Consider the following 21,638-nt stretch of genomic DNA (forward strand, 5'->3'; position numbering starts at 1 on the left):
TATTACTGAGAAATTATTACACAATCCAAATTTCTCATCTGATCTCTTTTGTTTTTGTTGCTTTTAATTATTTCTTTTATAGAGCCATATCTTAAGTATGATCATTTGGCTCCAACTTGAAAAAAAACAACTATACATATTATTCAGGCTTGTATTGACCACAAGCCAACAGTCGGTTACTGCACAGTATTCATTCTTTTCCTTTGTTTTTCACTTCCTGCTTTTCATCATGGGTTAGTGAAAGCAGAGACAAGAATTATTCTACACAGCAAAATTATAATATTGTTGCATCACTTTGTAATTGCACTTTTTCTCATAACCTCTGGTCAGAAAAGCTGTGGGGTGAAATAGCAGAGGGAAGAGAGACCAAAAAAAAAGGAGAAATGAAAGATGAAAGGAGAGGGAGCAGTGCAGAGCATGGTCGGGGGAGGGATGTCCAGCTCAGACCAGGAGTGAGCCTGCTTCCTCAAGACTTTTGATACTTTTTTTTTTTACTCCCCCTTCTTGCTGCCAGAAAGGGTCTTACAGAAAAGATTTAGGCTCCATAATCCCCCCGTTGCCTGGAAAGTTTAGAGAGAAAAAGAACAAGGGAGGCACAGTTGATTGTACTCTGCACTAGAATTGCGCTGACATGTCACTCCAGACCAGTTCCAACCAGACGTGGTGCATGTAGGGGACAGAGTGTAGGAATCTGAGGGGGTGGGGAAGGGATTACACAGTGCTTATGATACAATATCAATAATATTATTGACTTATCCTAGGATCAGTTGGTGCCTTGTTTCATCTGCTTGTGTAAATTATTTAAAACTTTTATTGGCAAATATCCAGTTCAGATTATTTATCAAAATTTCTGTCTAGTTATAAAAGTGAAGAATACTCTTAAGTTTTGCTGTTAAGCTTTTTCCCTTCATACGAAGAAGTACATTTGACTATATATCTTCCTTTTAGATAGAGGTGATGCTACATGGACTAAATTCAGCTTAAATCTTCATTCTGTGAACTTAATGTTTCGTCATAGATGAAAAGTCAGCAGTTTTTCTTTGTATAAATGAGTAGCTCCTCACTGTATCCATTTAATAAGTAATCAAACTGCTATAATAAAGCTGAAAGTTCAACATAATGGGGCTGAGATAAGACAATTCACACAAGCACACCAGTACCAATGTGGGGGATGGGGGTGATTCACCAGAGGGAATGGTCCTCAGTGTGCCTGAGTATCACAAATAAAGCAAAGCTGTCTGAATAAAAACACATAAATCTAAAGTCTTAATTTGAAAAATACATCAAGACCCTCTTTCTGCAGCCTCTCTCACCCCTACTAAACATGTAAAATGGTTTAATCCACCCTGTAACAGGATTCATCTGTATGCAGGCGAAAGAGCCAAGTGGCTGATGACGGAGCATCACATTTTCCCCTCACAAAACAAAATCAGGATTTCAGGAAAAAAAGGTTTTAAAAAAAGAAAAAGACAATCAGAGGAAATAATCTTAAACCAGTTTCATTTGAAAAGAAAAGAGAGATCAATAATCTACCTTGGGTCATACTGTTGAACATAAAGCCTTCCACTAAAAGTGTAGGACAGCTTCTGAGTTTAGTCAAAAGCATGTGTTTGATAGGCTGCTCTGCTGAAAGGTATATAAACATGAACATAAAAGTGCTGAGAGGCAGCTACGGATGTGTTGGTTGGAACTGCTGCATCAGAGCGGAGCGGTTGTTGGGTAGAAGTTAGTGACGGCTGACTCGATCTGTTTGTGCACGAGGATAGGAAGGAGGAGTGAAGGGGGAGGCAGGAACAGCAAGAGGTCTGTGAGGGGCTGGAATAGTTTCCTTTCTCTCCAACAGATATTTGGCTGTGCTTTTGAATATCTCTAATGAACGGGACAGTAAATCAAAAGTTTGAATTCTGGACAGGGTCTCTGTGGTTTTCCCGTCACTGGATGTTTGAAATGTCACAATCAATTGGAAAAATAAGTACATCTTGATGAGCAAGCCCAGACAGACAGTTTAAATGGTGGTTATAACTGCAGCTTAGCAATATAGGTACAGATCCTAAAAAGGGCTGTCCATGTCAGGCAGGAATGGATTGCCTTCCACTAACGTGATGCTGGTCATTGCCTTTGAATGAACACAATGGAGTGGAATAATAAACAGAGCTATATATATGAGCAGGTACTGCAAGGCAAGCCAGTGGTGTAGTGGTTAGATCTGCTGCCTAACTGCAAAATGCTTAAGGGTTTGAAGTCAGTGGAGGTAGGGTGCAGGGAACAAACAGTGGGAGAGCAGCGGAAGTGTTGAGAGAGCAGAAAGGAAGACAGTAAACAAATGCTACCTCCTGCCTGAGAGGGAAGTGAAGGATTCGAATGATCTGATTTCCACAGAAAAAGATTTCTGCTCACTTTAATCTTGTGTTTTTGGAAAAGTACCCTGATTACATGTGACATCATTTTCCCCCCCCAAAGGGTAAATCGTCTTCTACACACTGTGTGTTGGTGTGCGAAATGTTTGGTGTGTGTAAAAACAAACAGTGCTTCGGATGTTGCTCTCTTGTGGTTAATGATTTCCAATTCTTGCGATATTACCAGAAAAAATCAAGTTTTTAAAGGGTCATAAGGGCAAGGTATATATTTCATGAAGCTGGATCCCAATGTGGTGTCTTCTATAAGGGCTAAAAATCCACCCCTATACATGGGGACATGTCTGCAGTACAAAACAATGTGGATCACCTCTCTTTGTCACACTGATTTTGTAGTTGCAAAATCAGGTGGTTGCACTGTGCACAGATGGTTAACCTGTAGACCTAGATAATTACTGGCCTAAATCTTTGTAACCTTAAATCCCTGATGTGCTAAAACAACAACAACAACAACAACAACAACAAACAACACATGCATTCCCTGAGGTCAATAATATTGTCGAGTCAGTTAACAGAGTTTACACCTGAGTTGTGATAGCTGCTGCAACTGCTTTTGATTTCCACATGAAATTTGTCAGAAACTGGTACAACCCTGATACAGCTCAGATCTTTTTTAAAAAGTATTTTGTACCAAATGCCATCGCCATCCCAAATACGACTGAGTCACAAACCCACAAAATTGACCTGCACTGTTTTAATACTATGTTTTACTTATTTAACTGGATCTTGTTTTACCTCTACTTTAAAATTGTGTCTAATATATGTTTTCCATGTATGACATTTTTTGTATTTTAATTATGTCTGTCTCTTGTGCTGGTCAGCCAAAGTCAATTTTCCACTTCAGTGGACAATACAGACTTACTCTATTCTATTCTATTCTATTCTATTCTATTCTATTCTATTCTATTTACTCAAAGCTTCCAGCCTTTCAAAGGTGTTTTTTCAAGTCCATGATAAAATGCTGGGTGTCCCACAAGGACCCATTCTGGGGCCTCCTTGTATTTTCTTTGAATGAAAACACAATGTTCCTTGACCAAGTCAGCCTTACAGCATCTCCAGTTCATGTGGTTTTATACACACTTCTTTGACCTCTAAACAGTTGAATACTGTAAACACCCTGAAACACCTTAAAGAAATAGCATTATGTGACAAAGCATAACATGCTAATGTATTTAATAATCAAATCACATTGAAATTATAGCATATTTGCAAGTTATAGTTGCAAGTGTTCAACTTTTTGGTTGCAGTTGGTGTGATCAAAAACATTGAAATCTATGTTCAGACATGATGATTACCTTTGAACAACACAAAGAGCGGTTTTAGAGGTCCAAACCACTAATTATTACCCCATTTTTAAAGCTCAAGGAGATTAATTTGGCATTTCTTTTTCAAACTTTAAGCTAAGCTCTTTATGTTGTCGATCCTATTTCAAGGGCGACTTTACCCTGGACAAGATTAGGGTTTTGTTTATATGTACATATGTTGATGCAACATATTTGCCTGTGTGAGAATCCAACAGGTAAATATGAAAGCTGCTTTCCATACTGTATGTATCACTTACTTCTTTATGTGCCACAAAGCTCACATTACTCCTCCAAAGCCCATCAGCAGGCTAACACATACACACACCAAGTAGTTTTACATGATACAACCTGCTATCCTAACGTTTTTAACCATCCTTTCTTTTTTTTCCATAGCACTGGGTGATACCCAAGAAGTAGCTGCCTGCTGTTCTCTTCCGTAAGAGGCTTGGCAGGTGTTAACATACAGAGCCACCCTGCAGTCCAGAGAAACGTCTCCTGGTTCAGTCATCTACCCCCATAAAGCCACAGAGGTCAAAGGGCACTTTCGCACTCAGCATGGTCACCCTGAGCCTCCAGTCTAGATTCCTGCTTGGATTAGTTCAGGTTTCTGCGTTCATCTGCAAGAGAGAACACAGCAACACAGTAGGAAAACACATTAGAGGTATCAGAACTTTCAGCAAGTCTCAGGCCAACAATATACTCATGTCAGTCGTACAACGGGGAGTGTATTTTGATCCTGGTGAGTTCCTGTGAATGGGCCACAGTTCCCTGTAGAGCTGTAAAACTTAATGTTTTATATAGGCTGTCATCCTTTGCCAAGCTATCCTCCCTACATAGGTGATAACACCTTTTATTCAAATGTTGACTGTGTTAAATGATCCTGGAAACACTGTTTTCAGCAAGTTAAAACCAGCCAAAACCATGTGGGCTAGGGTATAAAAGTCGGACCCTGGCACTGAATCAAGAGTTCATAGAGCTGCTGTGTTAGAGGCTTATCACATGATGTTAAACAACAGGTACTTCTCAGGAGAGCTGATTGTACTTTTCAGTGTTTAGCAGCGTTAGCAATTCCGCCCAAGGTATTACATCATCTGTCTGTCGGTCCATCAGTTTATGTCACTGGTCGACTAAGAGATACTACACTGATTAGAATAAGTAAACACATGTTGGCCCCTTTGATTTCTAATTTTATGCTTCAACAACTGTTTTTTTCTAGCTTTACAAAAATATCACTTAAGAAAATAAATATAGAGTTTGTTTAATGCAGACAAAAATATTGAAAAAGTGAAATGGATGATTTTGTTTTGGTTAATATTAAAGTAAAATTGCTCAAGGATTTATAAGGATTTGTGTTAGGACTTACCTGTTTTTTTCACTTCTTTAACATCACATTCCAAAACTGAGAGACTAGATTGGTTTTCATGTGAGTTTGTATTCATGTTGATAAATATCCTCACTAGCTCTAGAAATTCGATCATTCCCACTTGCTTGTGAAGGTTTTAGAGCTTTATTGTCATACCAAGGCAATGAACCACACATTTTTTTGTTAGTATGGTTATTGGTCTGAACTGTGGCTGATGCAACTGATGTTGATTTATTTTTGAAAATTAGTGCTATTATTTGTTAGTAAGAGGGCAACTCATTCCAAAGTACATATCAAGCTGACAGGTATATAGTTAAGCTGTTATTTAGGCCTTAAACAAAGGTACTGGACCAAGCGGCAACCTCTAGTCTAAAAATATGAGACGATGCAGAACTGCTAAATTCTGCAGTTTGTCGAGTGTCCACTTGAGGCTGGTTCCAGAAGTAGCCTGGTACAAAAAACATCTCCTGTCTGAATGGCTAATTTCATTATCAGCACAGTGTACAAGGCTTTTTAAAAAATTTTTTTACAGTTTAGAAGACATTAAGATTCTAAGTTTGGCAAATCAGAGGCAGAGCTCAGCTGATTGACAGGCAGTCGCTCTATAACTGTTAGTGAGGAGGCTCAAAGCCGGCCTCATTTCCAATATGGCCATTGTCGACAATTTGCTTTAAAACTCCATTTCAGAAACAGACAGGTCTATGCACTGGACACATAATTTACAGATTTAAAAAATGGTACAGCAGACAAAAGGAATGAGGTCCAGTCAGAATAGTAACATTTTATCCACTTAGGACCACGAATATTTTGAACTAAGTTTTGCAGCAATATATGTGACACATTCACAAATCTTATAAAATGTGCCAACCAAATGATGGAAGAAGTTTAATGAAGGGGTTGCGATAATCTGCAGGATGCATCCTCTAATGAACTTGAACATGTGACAGTTTTCAGGACAGCCAATTTTCATTTTTAAGGAAAAAACTCTAAAACCCAAAGTTCTATCTTAAAAATGGCACTGAAAGACCGGAAAAAATCATGTAATTAAAATTTTATCCATGAATAGCTCTTTTGTAGTAAATTATTTCACCCAGTTAACTGAAAAAAAAACTCAGAGATCACAGAATCACAAGTATATTGTGATTGTCACACAACACTTTAGTCTTACTTTAATGTTATACTCCCTTTTAGAAGACTGTCTGCTACAATTTGGTGTTAGTTGTAGATTTATATGATCATTTGTTCCCTGACAGTGTTGAAAGTTGTGATGACCTAGTACATATTTCATATTCCGGATCTTAGCATTCTTTTGCAAAGCAATCCAAGCATTTATTGTGGGGTTATGTACACATAGGGTGAAAACAGCCCTATCTCACAATGATAAAGAATCCTTCCAAAAAAAAATCCCTGGACTGAGAAGGTGATTCGGATCAGCTCCAAAATGTAATCCCTTCTTCTTTACCCCATTCTGAACATTTCCAGAAAACTTCATGCAGATTGATTTGTTACTTTTTGAGATATGTTGTTCACAGACAAACGAACAGACAAACTTTCTTACCTCAGTGATGTCAGTCAGGTCTGAGTGTTGTGCTCTTTAGCAGAGACAGAGTAGAGAGACTCCTCTCTGCCTCTCCTTGTGGAACATGCTGAAAACAGTTTGAATTCAATTAAGGCAGATATTCTACATTAACTACTGTAGGGGGGTCATGGGAACGACTGATGCCAATAAGAGAAGAAAGAACAGCATTCTAGCAAATGTTTGAACGACTTCCGCACAAATGTCCCCTGTCATGAAGAGAATGACATCAGAACAGAGTCATTTGATATTTGTGTTCTCAGCTCTATGAAACTTGCAACAAAATAACAAAGCTAAGAGCAACCATAAAACCGACGACCAAATTCAGAGGTTGTCATCTCAAGAGCTTTAATCATACATAGAAATTTAGTTCAACAGTACCATTCGTTTAGAATGTTTTAGCAGTATGTATATTTAGTGTAAAGAGCATTATGTTTTTTCCTTTTTCTGATGAGGAATATCCACAAGGATGATAGAAGCTTTCAGAAATACACCAGAGAGAGAGATAGAGAGAGATAGAGATAGAGAGAGCAGAGACTGAGTACATGACTAAGTTGTAACACCTCAGACTACTTTTTTTAAACACCTCAAAAGGCGACATTTATCTGTGGTTTATGTACCAGTGTCCATCCTTCTTGATCCTTTTTTTCCTTTTCCTTTAAACTGAAGAGCAGCAGAGCCTTGAGTGCTTTCAGAACATAAAATAACTGTGGCGCAAGCTCATTGAGCTGTTTGATCAATGCCCTATAATGAGAAACTCCTCGACAGTTTTCTGTGACGCCTCTTGTTGACCCATCAAAGCTCTGTTGAGCCCCGGGTCGTGAACTGTTGACACTGCTTTTAGAGACAAAGGAGGGGGTGTGTGAGTGGAAGTGGAGGACATTACTGCAATCGAGTGTCGTTTTATAGGCATGAAAAGAATCAACATCCAGCTATCAATTCAATCATTTCTCTGGCCATACATCCATCCATCGATCCAAACATCCGACCTATCAGAAAACACCACCATGATACATACTGTATGTGCTGTTTGTGCTATCTTAGAAGCGCCACAACAACAATTCCAACCAGCTAAAGTCCCAAGCAAAGAAAACAACATAACATGTACAACACAGAAGGTGGAAAAGATAATTGGCCTACAAATCCAAGAAGCGATCATTTCTCAGTCCATCCATTCTTTTTAAGAGTATTTAAGTAACGCCACATGTGGATTTGGCAGAAAGCGAGCTTCATTGATGATGAGCCGCTGCCTTGTTTCTTTCCCCTCTAAAACTTTTGAAGCCGATTCTTTTGTGGAGTTGGTACAGAGTAAGAAACTTGTCTTCCAGAGCTGGTAATGATGGAAGCTGCTGTTGCGGTAGCGTCGTGGCATTCAGTGGGCGCGCTCACACGCAAAGACAGAGACTGTGTGTGTTGCGTTAAGGCTGGGAGGGAGGCTGCTGTGCTGCTGCTGCTGCTGCATGCTGCGACATAGCTGCCGGGGAGGACATGGACTGGACCATGGGCTGAGCTGGTGGGGGGAGCGGAGGCTGAGCCTGCAGGGCCCCTGAGTGCGTGTTGGGGGAGGGTGGGGGTGTTGGACGTTTGAATTTGTCTGGGCTGGTGCTTCTTCTTGGGGAGGGCCTCTGAGAGTGAATGATAGAAACAGAGAGAAAAATCAGTCACCTTGTATTGACACTTTGATAAGCAGAATTTCAAACTGTATCCTGAAAAACTCAGAGTCAGTTTCTAAAAAAGCATTTTAAAAAGTTTTTCAGCTAAAACTTCAAAGTACATTTGCATTATGAGTATAAAGTACAGAGATTATCAGAAGGTAAAAAGGTTTGGTGGGAAGGTTAATTGTCGAAGTTAAACTTCTCTCACTGAGCTCCTGGTCGTGACCTGAAAACGCCATTCCAGTCTGAGGAATGAAAAGATAAAAGCAAAAGAGGTTTGAAGGGAAAGTTAATCTGTGAGAGGTTTCTGGAGGGGGTCATTTCTATGTTTAACTCCTGGGTGGGCTGAATACTGACGGCAGAGATGTGGTCCTTACCATCCACGAACATGACCAAGAGTGAAAAAATGTTCTGTAATAATTACTTTGTTTATTAGAGGGATTTAAAACAGTTGCATAACAAATCTGTTAAATTATTACAGAAGTGAAGTAACTATTGTGAAAAATTACTCTCTAGTCCTTTTTCCAAGAGTCTTGGCAGAAGGTTTGAGATTTGGGTCATTCCGACTTCCAACTGAACTGTACCAGTTTAGCAGTGTTTCCCAGGGAATAAGTGAGTTAGACTGAGACATTTCATAACTCTGGTGTAATGAGCGGGTTCAGAGAGGCAGGTTAATCAGGACTCTTATTCTACAGTTAATCACCATGTCAAACTGAGTTACATTCAACTGTCAGCCACCTGACCAACAGAACTACAACCTGTTCACTTATTCACAAATCATGTTCTATTTCATCTGTGACATAGCTACGTTTTAAACCAAAAGTAAAGTTTGATTATTATTTTCTGCTTGTTGGCTGTGGTACTTCCTGTGGTTCAAAGTCAGTATCATGACCACACTCTTACTGTAAATGTTACGGTTTTACTACCACTATTGGCATTGCCGTCATAAGTCTGTATTCTGCTGTTCCTGCTTTGTCTGTCTCTGTTTCCTGCATCTCCTTCTACATTGCATTGATACAAAGTGCTTGCCAATAGAAGAGTCACAGTGGTTTTGTTACAGTTTACTTAGCTAACTTTCTTTTTGTGGTTCTTCTTTTGTCTAATTTTCTTCTTCTTTCATTTTACTTTTCTCCTGTCTTTATTTTTTTAACAATGTATGAAGTACTTTTTTCTGTCTGACCACATCTTATTTGTTTGAACTGCTGAAAAACTTTCTTGTACTTTTTGCTTTTGACTCTAGAATGGCTACCCAACAAGCCCTTATTGGTTTCTTTGGTCCCTCCTGCAAAACTCTTTAAGTTACTGTTTGTTGCTTTGTTTAGTTTAGTTTTTTCCCCCAATCATTATGTATTGTTCATTTCATGTTCCATTTTCTATATATGCAATTAAATAATTAGATAAATAAATAAATGTATTCATACCACTCCGTCTGATATTGGTTAGATCATAAACATTAGGCTCTAACAGATCTAAGAAGGTTCAGCTGTTTTTATTATTCCAAAGCTGAGGTTTCCCCTCACCTATTGTCTGTCTTATTCATTTATTATACACTAATTAGGAAGGATTTCAAACCAGTGCCAGTTGTGTCCCCACTGTTATTCTTTACTCCTGTTTTTCTGCTATGTCATTCCAGACTCAGCAATCCAGGGGTCACCAGTATGGCAATCTGTTAACTTTCTCAACTGGTTCTCAACATGTCCACAAACACAGAAAAGCTTAGGACTAGCTGGCCACTTCATGAAGTCAGCTGCTCCAACATACCTCCAGTGTCCCTTTTCCCACAGTGGCTGATCATGAGAGCATTAAGGTACAGTATGACCACACTAACCAGACACTGGCTCGTACTGAAAAGCCTCCTTTCAAAATACTTGACTTGGAAAAAAACAATCAACATGCAGTTCATAAAACTGCCTAACTGACAAAACATGAATGATAAGAAGACAGTGGCTTTATGATTTAACCTTATATAACCAAACATGGCTAAAGTAGGTGTCACATTTAGCGTTGAATGGAAATACAATGTCTGAGGAGGCTTTACTGGACCATGACCCAGCGATAAAATCATGATAAAATGATAAAAGATAACATAAGGAAATCAGTGCAACCAATAAGGTGTGTTGATCCAGTTATCAATGGGTTATTAAAGAGATGAACAGACAGCCGACTGAACCTTGTCACATTTATGAGATATCATACAATCTATGAGCATCATTAAAAGAGAAGAGCCATTTGGTGTGATGTAACAACAATAAGTGTGTCAAGTGCAAGACTGTTTTCTTTGGCAGGTTTAAAGTTTGCAGAAGTTTACACCCGTACAATTAAAGAGAGCAAAACAAACCAATGTCAACTCAAAAAGGGACATTACATTTAATTGTGCAATTATAATATTAAAATGTGTTGAGAGGCTCAACTTTGATGTCAATTTTGACTTTTAATAACTGAAAAAGGGATGGGTTTTGATAAGACTTTATTGAAACCAATGCCCTTATCATTTCTGCTTACTGATCCAATTCTTTTTAGTTTTCCTTACCACTTTCTCTGTGAGTTTTCTGTGTACAAAACGTCAGCTTTACAGGTTTTCTGTACCAACAACATTTTATTGAGTTTATAAGTAAATATGAAATTGGTCACTTGATCTGGATACCTCTGGATGTTTATGATTCAAAATAAGTAAAAATCTTTGTATCCCATCCCTAAACTGAAATGTGCATAATTTCACAAACAACAGCATTAAAGAACTGAACACCTAAGTCTATGGACCAAATGGTTGAGCTCCGTGCAGTCACCTCTATACAGCTATCAGAGGTCATTGTAAAAACAAACAATAGGACCCTAAAAACACCCACAATTCACCAGATGTCGAGGTCAAAGGGTGTAACGGAATGTCACTTACCGCTACGGCGTGAGAGGAGCTTCCATGGACGTGCAGGGCGGGGGTGTTGTAGTGGGAGATGGCAGCTCTGGACAGCGTTGCTGGGGGGGTGAAGCCAACTGTGTGGCTGCCATATGAGAGACCTGAAGAGGGTAAAGATGTGAACAGATAGTTGGACAAACTGTGTTTCTTTCTGATACAAGTCCTTTTTTCAATGAAAGAGAAGTTTCTTATTACTCAGACCTCAAATTCAACAAGTCAATGCAATATGTAGCTCACATAGCAGAAACAAGGCAGTGCTCTGACACATGCGGTTTGTCTGATCATTGTTTTAACAATCATGCTGTGTCTTTAACGCTGGCTGAATCACACCAAAGTGATTGAGGGGATCTGGAGCGGCTCGGTTTGCACTGAAACCAGCCAGACAACTTTGGGATGAAAAGACACACAGGGTTTAGACCAGATGCTCAGTTTAGAAGAATGGTCATTATTGTTTTTTGTTGTCTTCTTTACTGCTGTTTTTTGCCCCCTCTCCCTAAAGCACCCATGGGGAACAAACACTTTGTAACCATTGCCTCTTCAGGCTGTCCTTGTTTAACACTACTTATATCATCTTTGAACAACTAAGATAACTTTTAAATGTTTTTATATTTGTAACTAATGCATCAATATCCAACTGTTGTTCAGTTGTGAGTTGGTGAACTAAATCTCTTTCCTCAACACAGTCCAAAGCCTGGGTTACTTTCATCAAAGCATTGGTAATAATATCATAAAAGTATTAATGATTCTCCCAAGGATTTGACTGGACACAGAATCAGGGCAACCATTTCTTATTTCATTTACAGCAACACTGGAATACTCATTCATGGATTCACTGACCCACTTTAACTTGACGGTCAATCAAAGTTTGCTCTAGATTTGAAACAAGATAGAGCTGGTCTTGAGGTAATGGGTCATGTAGAGTAATATCAAAGAATATTTCAAGTATGTCACATTCTGTTTGACCCAGTATACTGTGTTAACAACTTTGTTACCACCGTCATCTTAATTATACCTACCAGGTGATATGGGTCGGCTAGAGCTGGGGGAAGGAGTGTACGGGATGGGACTGGATACGGTCCTTGCTCGCAAACCCTGTGCAGACATCTCATTGAAGTACCTAAAGGATAACATAAAAAGATTGAAAGAATTAGCCTAAATTTTCAAAATATGCAATTAATCAATTGTATCATAACAATAGGCCAGACAGGAACAAAGAAAGTTATAAAAACCAGGAGGATGATGCTTGGTATTAATGACAAGAAAACACTATATTAAGAGCGTAAGCGTTAGCGAGGCACCATCAAATGGACTGACAGCTAAAAGAAATCAAAAATGGACAAATGTAACACGGGTCTTTACACTGGATCTTTTTTTATAATATCCTGCTCAAGGACCATACATCTGCTTTTCTTCTATTTTAAACTGACTTTTTGCCACCAAAGGGAGAATATTACAGGCTATTTCTAGAAAACTGTATTACATATATAATATTTAAAAACTGTTTAAGAAAAAAAACAGTAAAGTTTTAATAAAAGTATTTTACAATCACCAAAGCAAAAACAGAAAGTAAAAAAAAAACATAAAAGCTCAATAAACTCATATCAAAGGGCCAGACTGACATCACAGGAGTGGCAGTGCAATAACCATCATAAAGATGCTCTGATTAGATATTTACAGAATCAAATCCAGGTACATAACCTCTTTCACTTTTTTGTCACTTCATGTCAAGCCATTGATCCTATGAACACACACAAACAGATCAGATCATCTGGTTCTCACGTGGGTTCCTCAGTTCTTTAGATTTTAGATGGCAGCAGTTACCGAGAGTAGACAGGCATCTCAATCAGCTGCTCAATCAAATGGCTTAAATGGGCCTAATAGCTCAGACCTTTTCAGTTACACCACAATAAGACAGGTTGTCTTATCCGTCTGAAGAAACCTCAGGGGTGATTGTCTGTAAAAACATTTATGCTATGATACTTAGCTTAACAGACAGCATGCTGTTCCCTTGATGACCACAATGAAAGCACTTAAAACAGGCTACTGGAAATGTTGCACACTTAGGTGGCATGCTAATGACAAATGCCTTTTGTCATTAGCATTCCTCTCTCTTTTCATCACCACTGATCAACTCCAGAAGAAAAGTTACACAAGCAATCATGAAATGGAGCGTCTCTTTTGTGCACTTCCCTTTACTGTCACCCTTCCTGATCATCTCTTTCATTGGGAGTCCCACCCTTTACCTTTCATCATCCATCTCCAGGCTGGATTCACTCTCCGACAGCTGTCTGCACAGCGCCTCCCTGCGCTCCATTTCTCTCTGCAGCTTTCTCTGCAGCCGGATGTTCTCCTCCCTCATGTGTCGCTCCTCCTCGATGTACTGCGCACGCTTCTCTGTGTCTGGAAGAAGACGACACAACAAACATTAGGTGAACTATTGTTAAGGTTACATTCTACAGATTGTATCTCAACAAGAACATCAGCAGCTGTCACAATGTGTGTCATGTCAAGACTAATGTGTTTGACAAAACTGACTTCAGCTTTAAAATATGCAGTCAAAGTAATCCCCCTTAGAAACAAGTGGAGTTCTAAACTTTGCTTGAGTATCTTTTTGTTTTCCTTCCGTTAATGATGAAAACACCAATGCAGATATCAAAAAAACACTTATACTCAAAGCATGAATAGGATATTTTTTGTTAGTGCCAGTATTGTCTTACTGCAAAACTTGACTCACAGCTCCCTCTAGTGGCTAAACTAAAGAACAGCCCTAAATATATTTGCATGCACTCCCCCGTGTGTTTAGACAAACAGCCTTTCAATAATTAATTTATCTGCAATACATTAGGCTGAATCAACACTTGTGTCTGTCTGAACAACAAACAAGATTCTGTGTCCTTTTTTTTTTGCCTTGTTTGCTTTTCCAACACCCATCAAATATGGAAATCTGTGGCAGTATATATAATAATGCAGGACAGATTTCACCTACTTGTTCTACATGCACTCCCAACCTTAACTTAATTCTCAGGAGTCCCTGAATAGCTTTATCTTCAGCTTGAAGAGGAGGTGGCTCAGGAGGATAAACATGAATGCATCACATATTGATTTCTTAAGTGTATTTATGATGCTTTTGCAGACCTAGACAAACACAATATATGTAATATGTAATGTAAATGTAATGTAATATTAATGTATCACTGTAAAATGTCCCCAGTGCAAATAACAAAATGCTAACAACACATGTTCATTATAATGAACCAATCAACTCGGAGCCTAAATGAAAGATTTTGTAATAACTTGATAATAACGTCTGGGTAACGCCATGGCTTTATCTAACTCCTTGATTATGTTTGATCAAAGTCTGACCCATCTATGCAGTTTCACAGATGCACAATAAACTCATAAACCAGGTAAGAAACTCACTATGGGGAGGGAATTGTGAACCAGTTTTTTCCTGCTGCTTTTACTACCTCTGATTGAACTTTCCGTTTTGAAAGTGAATCCAAAACTACTTAAGCAGTCCTACTATTTCTTTGATGTCTGCGATTACTCATGGGGGACACTGACATTTGAAGGCTCTAAGTACACCATCATGTGACACAATTAAATGTGGATGAAGCTCTTTTTAAAACTCATTTAAAAAAATAAGTATCTAAAAAAATGTAATTGTTTGGATGCACGTAACATCAATACATGGGAAATGTAGGTACATGCAGGTTATTTTTTTTTTCACATGTATATGTGCGAAAAAGCATGTGGTTATGATAGCTCATAAAAAGCATCTGTTAGAACATGCAATTCTGTACTGCATTAACTGCATTTATTCATTCATCCACTCACACCTACAGCCAATTTAGATCGACAAATTAACCAGATGAGCATTTTTTTGGACTGTGGGCCGCATTAACTTATATGTGTAAATGTACTTCAAAGTAAAAAGATCTCTGGAACAAACCAGAGAAATAAAATCTACACGACTTAAGATGTGATTCAGTATTTGCTAAAATTATTTAAATAGAATTCTAAAAGTGGAAAGAAAAATAACCTTCTATGTAAGAAACATTTTCTTCTTCATGTCAACACGCCAGCAGCTTTGAAATGGATAAACAACAAATGCTAAGAGGAAATGAAAGCCCGGAAAAGAAGAACTAGTAGTTTGACTTTCATCGAGACTTGCTGTGCAGTAACACTTATTCATAAATCTTTAAGTGTCTAAAGATGAAACTGGACCATTGGGGTTCCTGCGGTTGTAATCTGTGCCACACATGGCAAAAAAGTATCCTGTTCTGTCTGCAATGTTGAAATCAGCCTATGCCTGCGTGTGTAGTGAATTCTATCCAAAGATCCCTTTTACTAATCACATCCTTAATCAACACTTCAGGCTCACGCTCCCTTAGGACATGTGACAGGTTGAGAGGCCACTTACGCTGCAGCTCAGTGGTGCGCAGGCTTTTTTTCAGCCTCTCCACCTCATTCTTCAGGAAGCGGATATGCCGCATCATGTTCTCTGGTGAGTCTATCTCCATGGAAACGTCTCGTGGGGAGGGAGGAGCTGATACGGGCTGGTCCAACTTCTCCTGAAGGATTCTAGTTCAGAAAACCAAAGAGAAACAGAACTGAAGTTTTTCAACAGAAATGAGAATAAAACCATGATGAAATTCTTTTATAAAATAATTCCCTATGACTTTGCTTTTAAATGAGATATGAAAAGGTCATTCAAACTTCCTTAGACTTTACTGTTCATGTTGAAATTGCTGATTTGAATCAACTAGAAAATCTCACATCTTCCGGGATACTAAATTGACCTACTGTAATTAAATATTAGATTAACAGATATGCTGTCCAAATTGACTCTGCACCATACGTAAACCGAGTCACTTTCTTCCTACCAGACAGGCATCATGTGTGCTCACATTCATAAGAGGCACAGAAAGTAGAAAAGAAACTTGGCATACAGTATAAAGACCAAGATATCTGTAATAAAAAACACTTAATGTGAAAAATGATGCTCGCTTTTGATACATTTAAAAGACTAGAAATGTATGCATAAAAACAGATCAGGAAAATAATTATTAGTAGGAGTATTGTCTTCCATTACATAACCTGATATGGCTCATCAGTTTCTTACATATTGCCAGTTCTAAGCCGTAAATGTTTTTGACATTGCTCCTACGATGCATGGAAGCAGATTATTGGAGCGAAGCCTCTAACGGGTGGATTTTGTTATGGTGTTGTTGAATAAATGCAAATAAAGCTTTCGAGTGTGCTTCAGTATAGTTAATGTAAACAGGCTCTGGTTCCAGGCCTGAAGGGAACAGATTCTAATCTGAATAATGAAATGGTTAACAAATTACACAATCATTCCTCACCTTTTCTCAGCCTCCAGTTTGTCCATCCGCTTCCAGAGTCTGTTTACCAGGGCTTCTTGTTCCTGCTCTAATGTGTTCTCAAGGTCGATCTTCTCCCGCCTCAACTGCAGAATAAAAGGAGGGAGCAAAGAGTGACGTTTAGAGACACAAAAACCTTGATGCTGAAAGGCATTCAGAGGGCTGCATACAAGTACACCGAGCTGCACACTCAAGGTCTCTGTCCAGATAAAGCTTTATTTTCACAGAGCTACAGACCTGTGACAGCTTCTGAGAATCACAGATGCAGGATGGAGATGTAAAGATTCTTCTTATTCAAACTGACACAAAATGGATGTGAAAGCTGGAGTGAGTTACGGATTGGGTTTTTTTGGGGTTGAGATGAATCAGAACTTTACAAACAACACCGTTTTTTTGTCTAGCATCACTCAGATACACCAGTATACACTCATAAGTGAAGAGTAATGATGCTCATACAGAAAAATCCTGTCATCAGAGGATTACGGCATTACAGAATGGTTCGGCAAAGATTGGTTCAACCCAGCCGCAAACCCAAATGTTCTTTCCAGCTACATCCAGTGGGAAGAATTATAAAGTTTGGCTACAACACAACCACAATGACTGGACATACAAGGTAAGGGAAATGTTGTAGAAATCTAGATGCTTCGACCATATTCACCATGATAAACATACCTGTTCAAGGGTTAGCTGTTTTGAGATGGTTTCATTCTCCATCTTCTTGATCTTTTTCATAAGCTTGTTAACCTGGAACTCTTGCTCCTGCTCTAAGTGCTGCTCCAACTCTGCCTTCTCATGCTGGAGCTACAATAAGGTGGAAAAAAAGGAAAAGGGCAGTGAGTGGACAGAAGAAAGAGGGAGGAGGAGGAGAATGAAACAAGAGGGATGAGAAAACAGGCAGAAGAGCAAGAATGACGGTGAGTCACATAAAAACTATTTGATGACCACAGTGGCTGGACACACACTGGTCTCAGATCATCACATTTAGCTCGCACGTTGAAGTAAAGCAGAACAGGAAACCAAGGTTACACTTCCACTGGATTCATGGTGAAAGTTCCCAGAAGAAACAACAGAGTGAAATAATGATTTGGCAACCAAAGTAACCACCTCTGGCAGCTTACCAATGCAAAGAAAGGGTGCGGCTCAGCCCTGATTCTAAATAGGAGGCTTGTGTGATGAATTATATAAGTGGTTACTCATTACAGGGAAAAAGATGCTAATTCATTCATAGGAAAAGACTTTAGAGGAAAATAACCATTTCCATTATGATACTTTTAATAGAAACAACTAGAGCACCAGTTTGTTTTAATGTACTGCATTTATATAGAGACAAGTGCTCTGAAGTGTCCCGGCCAAGAGACCAGAACAGAACAGCAAGTTTTGCCACACCCAGTCTACTAATGTCTCTTCTTATGAAGACGCTAATAATTTTAAGAAATTGTTTTGATACAGTGTGGCTCCCATTAGTCAAATCATCTGACAGCTTCAATATGACAGGCTCTTCACAGGCCTCCGCCCAATTGTGCTGTGCCAATTCTGCCTGAAGTCAGCATAAAAAAAAATATCACTATTTCAGCCAATGAACATCTTGCAGAGATATTTTCCTCCCTCCCAAGCCAAGGCAGCTTGTAAACAGCTGAACAATAATAAAAAGCTTTAGTGTTTGTGTTAACCACTTTAAACGATTTCCCCTCATCATCACCTGCATTATTGACAACAAATATACAATGACAATTCAAACAGATCAGAAAGAGAAACAGAATGGCTGTGTGTCTTGAAATGGCATGCAAAAGTTATAAAGTGTGCTGAGAGAGGGGATGCTGATTCAACTGCCTGCAGAGAGAATGGCACCAGTTGGAGGTTCAAGTTTAGATGACTCAAGTATAAAGTGCATCATCAAAAGTAATGGTGGGGAAAACACAGTAGAGACAAAATTGTTTACAAAAGTCTTTCCCCACAGGAGCATTCGCACACCCATTAGAGTAAATTTGCTCAGAGCTTCCTCTAGCATCACAAGAGAATAATACATACCCATGAAGACATGTATACACACAAACCCACTAAAGGGCATTCGTCTACAGTACCAAGTCTTCATGCAGAGGCACCAATGTGTCTGTTTAGTGTTAAGTCAGAAGGCAAGATAACAAAAGCCCTGACAAGTTCATCTGTATGACCTAAAGCAGGCTCTGCTGAGGCATGTACATGTGTTCCTTACACTTTTCCACTTCTACACATCAACAAACCATTAGTCACCCTGCAGCTAGCCATTGAAAAGTGTGAGTGTATGTGCTTGTTCTGTGCGCTCCGCAGTTGGGAAAATAAGATGTGGAAAACAGACTGAACCAAATAACCAACAGACGGGAGGAGAGTAATTTGAGAGTCATTAGGAGTAGCTAGCAGGCGCACTGAAGTCATCTTGAGCCTTTCCAGGCTTCAGGCAAGTACCAATACAGCTGATGATAATGGACTAGCGTCTGCACCCTCTTGGGGCTGTGTGCATAGGCACAGACCCAGATAGCTCAAGCTGAGCACACTTGACAATACTGCAGCCAAAACTTTGCATAAAAGAAGCAAATGCGTCGGCACAACAGTGCTGGTATCAACATGGCAAGTCATCTACCACAGTGAAGGTTCAAAATGATGTTTTCCTCTTTGTGCTATGTGTAAACAACGCCAAACATTGAGTTTAAAGAAACATATATATGCCCTATGGAGTTCACATCACTTACCTGCATGAGTTTTCTTGACAGTTCATTGGTGAGAAATTCCTCCTCCTTTTCATAGTTGACTGCTAAGGTCTCCTTCTCCTTTTGAAGGGCCTGGATCTTCTTAAACAAGGTGTTACTGATAAATTCCTCCTCCTGCTCTGCTCTGGCTTGCTGCAGTGAAAAGGCAAATAAAAGACAATGAGGAGACAAACATGACTGAAGTGTGTACTCTGATCCAGCACATAAAACAATTTGGTTTTCACATCTATTGCGTGATTAAACTGTAACCAACTACAGTGCATACACCCTGAACCACTACTGCAAACACATGCACCAATGAGCCAAATTCTGCTGCAGTGAGGTCTGTTGGCCAAAGAGGAAGCAGACTTTTCCCTGATGACTCAAAATATATTGCTGTAATGGATGACTTTACAGTGAGGGGTAGAGTGAAACATAGGCAATGTGTTGGGGTGTGGGGGGAGCTAAAGCTGCTAGCATTACAGTGTGATGATACGACTGTCCTTGTAAGCACCAGTGTCAAATTATGTATTCCTTATACCTCGCTGACTTTAAACCAAACTCGCAAGGAGAATTGATCAATAGTTGAGGATATTGGGAGTGATAAGTAAACGTCAAGTTAACCCCTACACATGAACAAAAGGGAGGGGGCAGATTGAACTGTGGCTGACTTGCCATAATATGAGCCTGGCATTTTACTAGCTCGCTAAGTTTGGACTACATACTTCCCTATCTACCCAGCATATCGGTTACACATTTTATGATTAACCGAGCGTGTAGATATATGACGCATCGGCCCATGCCAATGCTGCTACTGGGTAATTCATTTTCCAGCCGTTGCTGTATCCTTGTTGGTTACAACGTGGTGACAATGTCTAGCAGTGGGTAACCATCTGGTCAGAAAGCTAGCAGCAGTCTGATAACTTACATCGTGATAAACCTACACCTATTAAAACGCCTTTGTACTCAGAGTTAGCCGTTTGGCTAACATTAGCCGATGTTAGCAATGCAAAGCAAAACAAAGCAAACAACTGGCTATCACTGCCCAGACACCTAGCAACTCCTAGCCCGTTGGCTAAATTAGCAGGGTACCCAAGCAGCTAATGGTTGGGCTCTAGCAAACATTGACATGCTGTCTTTAAATTAAAATAACATTTCTATGTAATACATAAAATGAGGTTATACTAACAAATTAGCAACAAACAACCAGTACAATCCATAGCTAACTAACTGACAATGCAACATATTGGGTGGCGTGGGGACAGGCATTAGCCAGCTAGTTAGCCAGCTAACGTTACTCACAATAGTGACGCTAGCTTTGCGGAGGTCCCGATTCTCCTCCTGCAGGGCTTTGCACTTTAGTTTGAACGTTTCCAGCTCAATTTTAAGAACTTTATTCTCTTGCTGTAGCGAGGCCAGGCGGTTCGTCAGCTCCTCCAAACGAAACTGTGAAATGACTATGCTCGGTTTCCCCGAATTTGAAGCAGAGGACGACATCGGGGTGGCAGAGCTACTCCCCGCTCCGTCGGTGTCGCTCTCGCTTGCGCTGTCCGCCATGGCTGTGCGACAGTGTGGAGCAGAGGAGGGGACGGCAGCTGCAGCGTTTGAGGAGCGCAGACAGCACAATGGTACACAGTGTGACCTTGCTCACGCTTGTCGGCACAGCACCACCACACGGCTGTCTCCAGTACCGCCCAGTGCATCATTGACAGAGCACATGAAACAGGAGGATTTCAGACATGTTTATCATCTTTACTCCACCTAAAACTAGACCCCTAACAGAGTGAGAGGGCAAATAAGGGGCTCAAACCAGAAAGCCCACGCTGGGATATAAAGTGTGTCCTTTCTGAATGGGTTAGTGATTTATACCTCTGAAATTCTAGATTGTAGATTTATTTATGTTAAAAGTATCACAAAGGTGTTCAAAGATTCTAATAAGACAGAAGAGGGAGAATATTAAAGATTTTTCAGATAATTACTCACTAGGTTTTAGTGTATATTTTGTTAACATTTAGTAAGCCCAATGTAAATACTTACTTGCATAATTCGTACGTGTAGCAAGGTAGCAATACATCTCTCAGATCAGTACATAAAGAATTCTGTGAAGGAGACCCAAGCAAATCTTTCTGTGAATTCAAGTACTTTGATTAAAAGTGAAGTTTGATTATTATCCTCTGTGGTGGGTTTAATTCATATGTCTCACATGGCACAAAAAGCACATGAACAAGCAGCCATAGATGTTGCTGTTAAAAGACTTTTTGACCCAGAAGAATATGACCGTAGATGAAGGGCAGCCCTGCTGCAA

At 39.5% G+C, this 21,638-nt stretch overlaps 1 protein-coding gene across 1 annotated transcript; it reads right to left on the minus strand.

The window, feature by feature from the left end:
• Positions 1 to 7,923: 7,923 nt before the first annotated feature.
• LOC141795369 (coiled-coil domain-containing protein 6-like) lies at positions 7,924 to 20,985 on the minus strand. Its single transcript, XM_074676210.1, has 9 exons — positions 20,636 to 20,985; positions 19,337 to 19,486; positions 17,283 to 17,411; positions 16,593 to 16,696; positions 15,650 to 15,810; positions 13,470 to 13,626; positions 12,243 to 12,343; positions 11,206 to 11,327; positions 7,924 to 8,282 (listed from the first exon to the last, which is right to left on the minus strand). The coding sequence occupies exons 1-9, from the start codon at positions 20,888 to 20,890 to the stop codon at positions 8,076 to 8,078; spliced, it is 1,386 nt and encodes a 461-aa protein (XP_074532311.1). The 5' UTR covers positions 20,891 to 20,985; the 3' UTR covers positions 7,924 to 8,075.
• Positions 20,986 to 21,638: the final 653 nt, after the last annotated feature.

Source organism: Halichoeres trimaculatus, unplaced genomic scaffold, assembly GCF_033239565.1.
Source record: "Halichoeres trimaculatus isolate MK-OKI-2021-1 unplaced genomic scaffold, fHalTri1.1 fHalTri1_scaffold_8, whole genome shotgun sequence".
Classification (NCBI taxonomy): Eukaryota; Metazoa; Chordata; class Actinopteri; order Labriformes; family Labridae; genus Halichoeres; species Halichoeres trimaculatus.

Excerpts from the sequence above, each read along its gene's own strand:
- LOC141795369 (XM_074676210.1), bottom strand. The coding sequence starts at position 20,890 with ATGGCGGACAGCGCAAGCGAGAGCGACACCGACGGAGCGGGGAGTAGC. Across the intron at positions 15,811-16,592 it reads AAACTGGAGGCTGAGAAAAG|AATCCTTCAGGAGAAGTTGG; the intron begins GTGAGGAATGAT and ends TTTCTGAACTAG. Across the intron at positions 12,344-13,469 it reads CTGGAGATGGATGATGAAAG|GTACTTCAATGAGATGTCTG; the intron begins GTAAAGGGTGGG and ends GTTATCCTTTAG.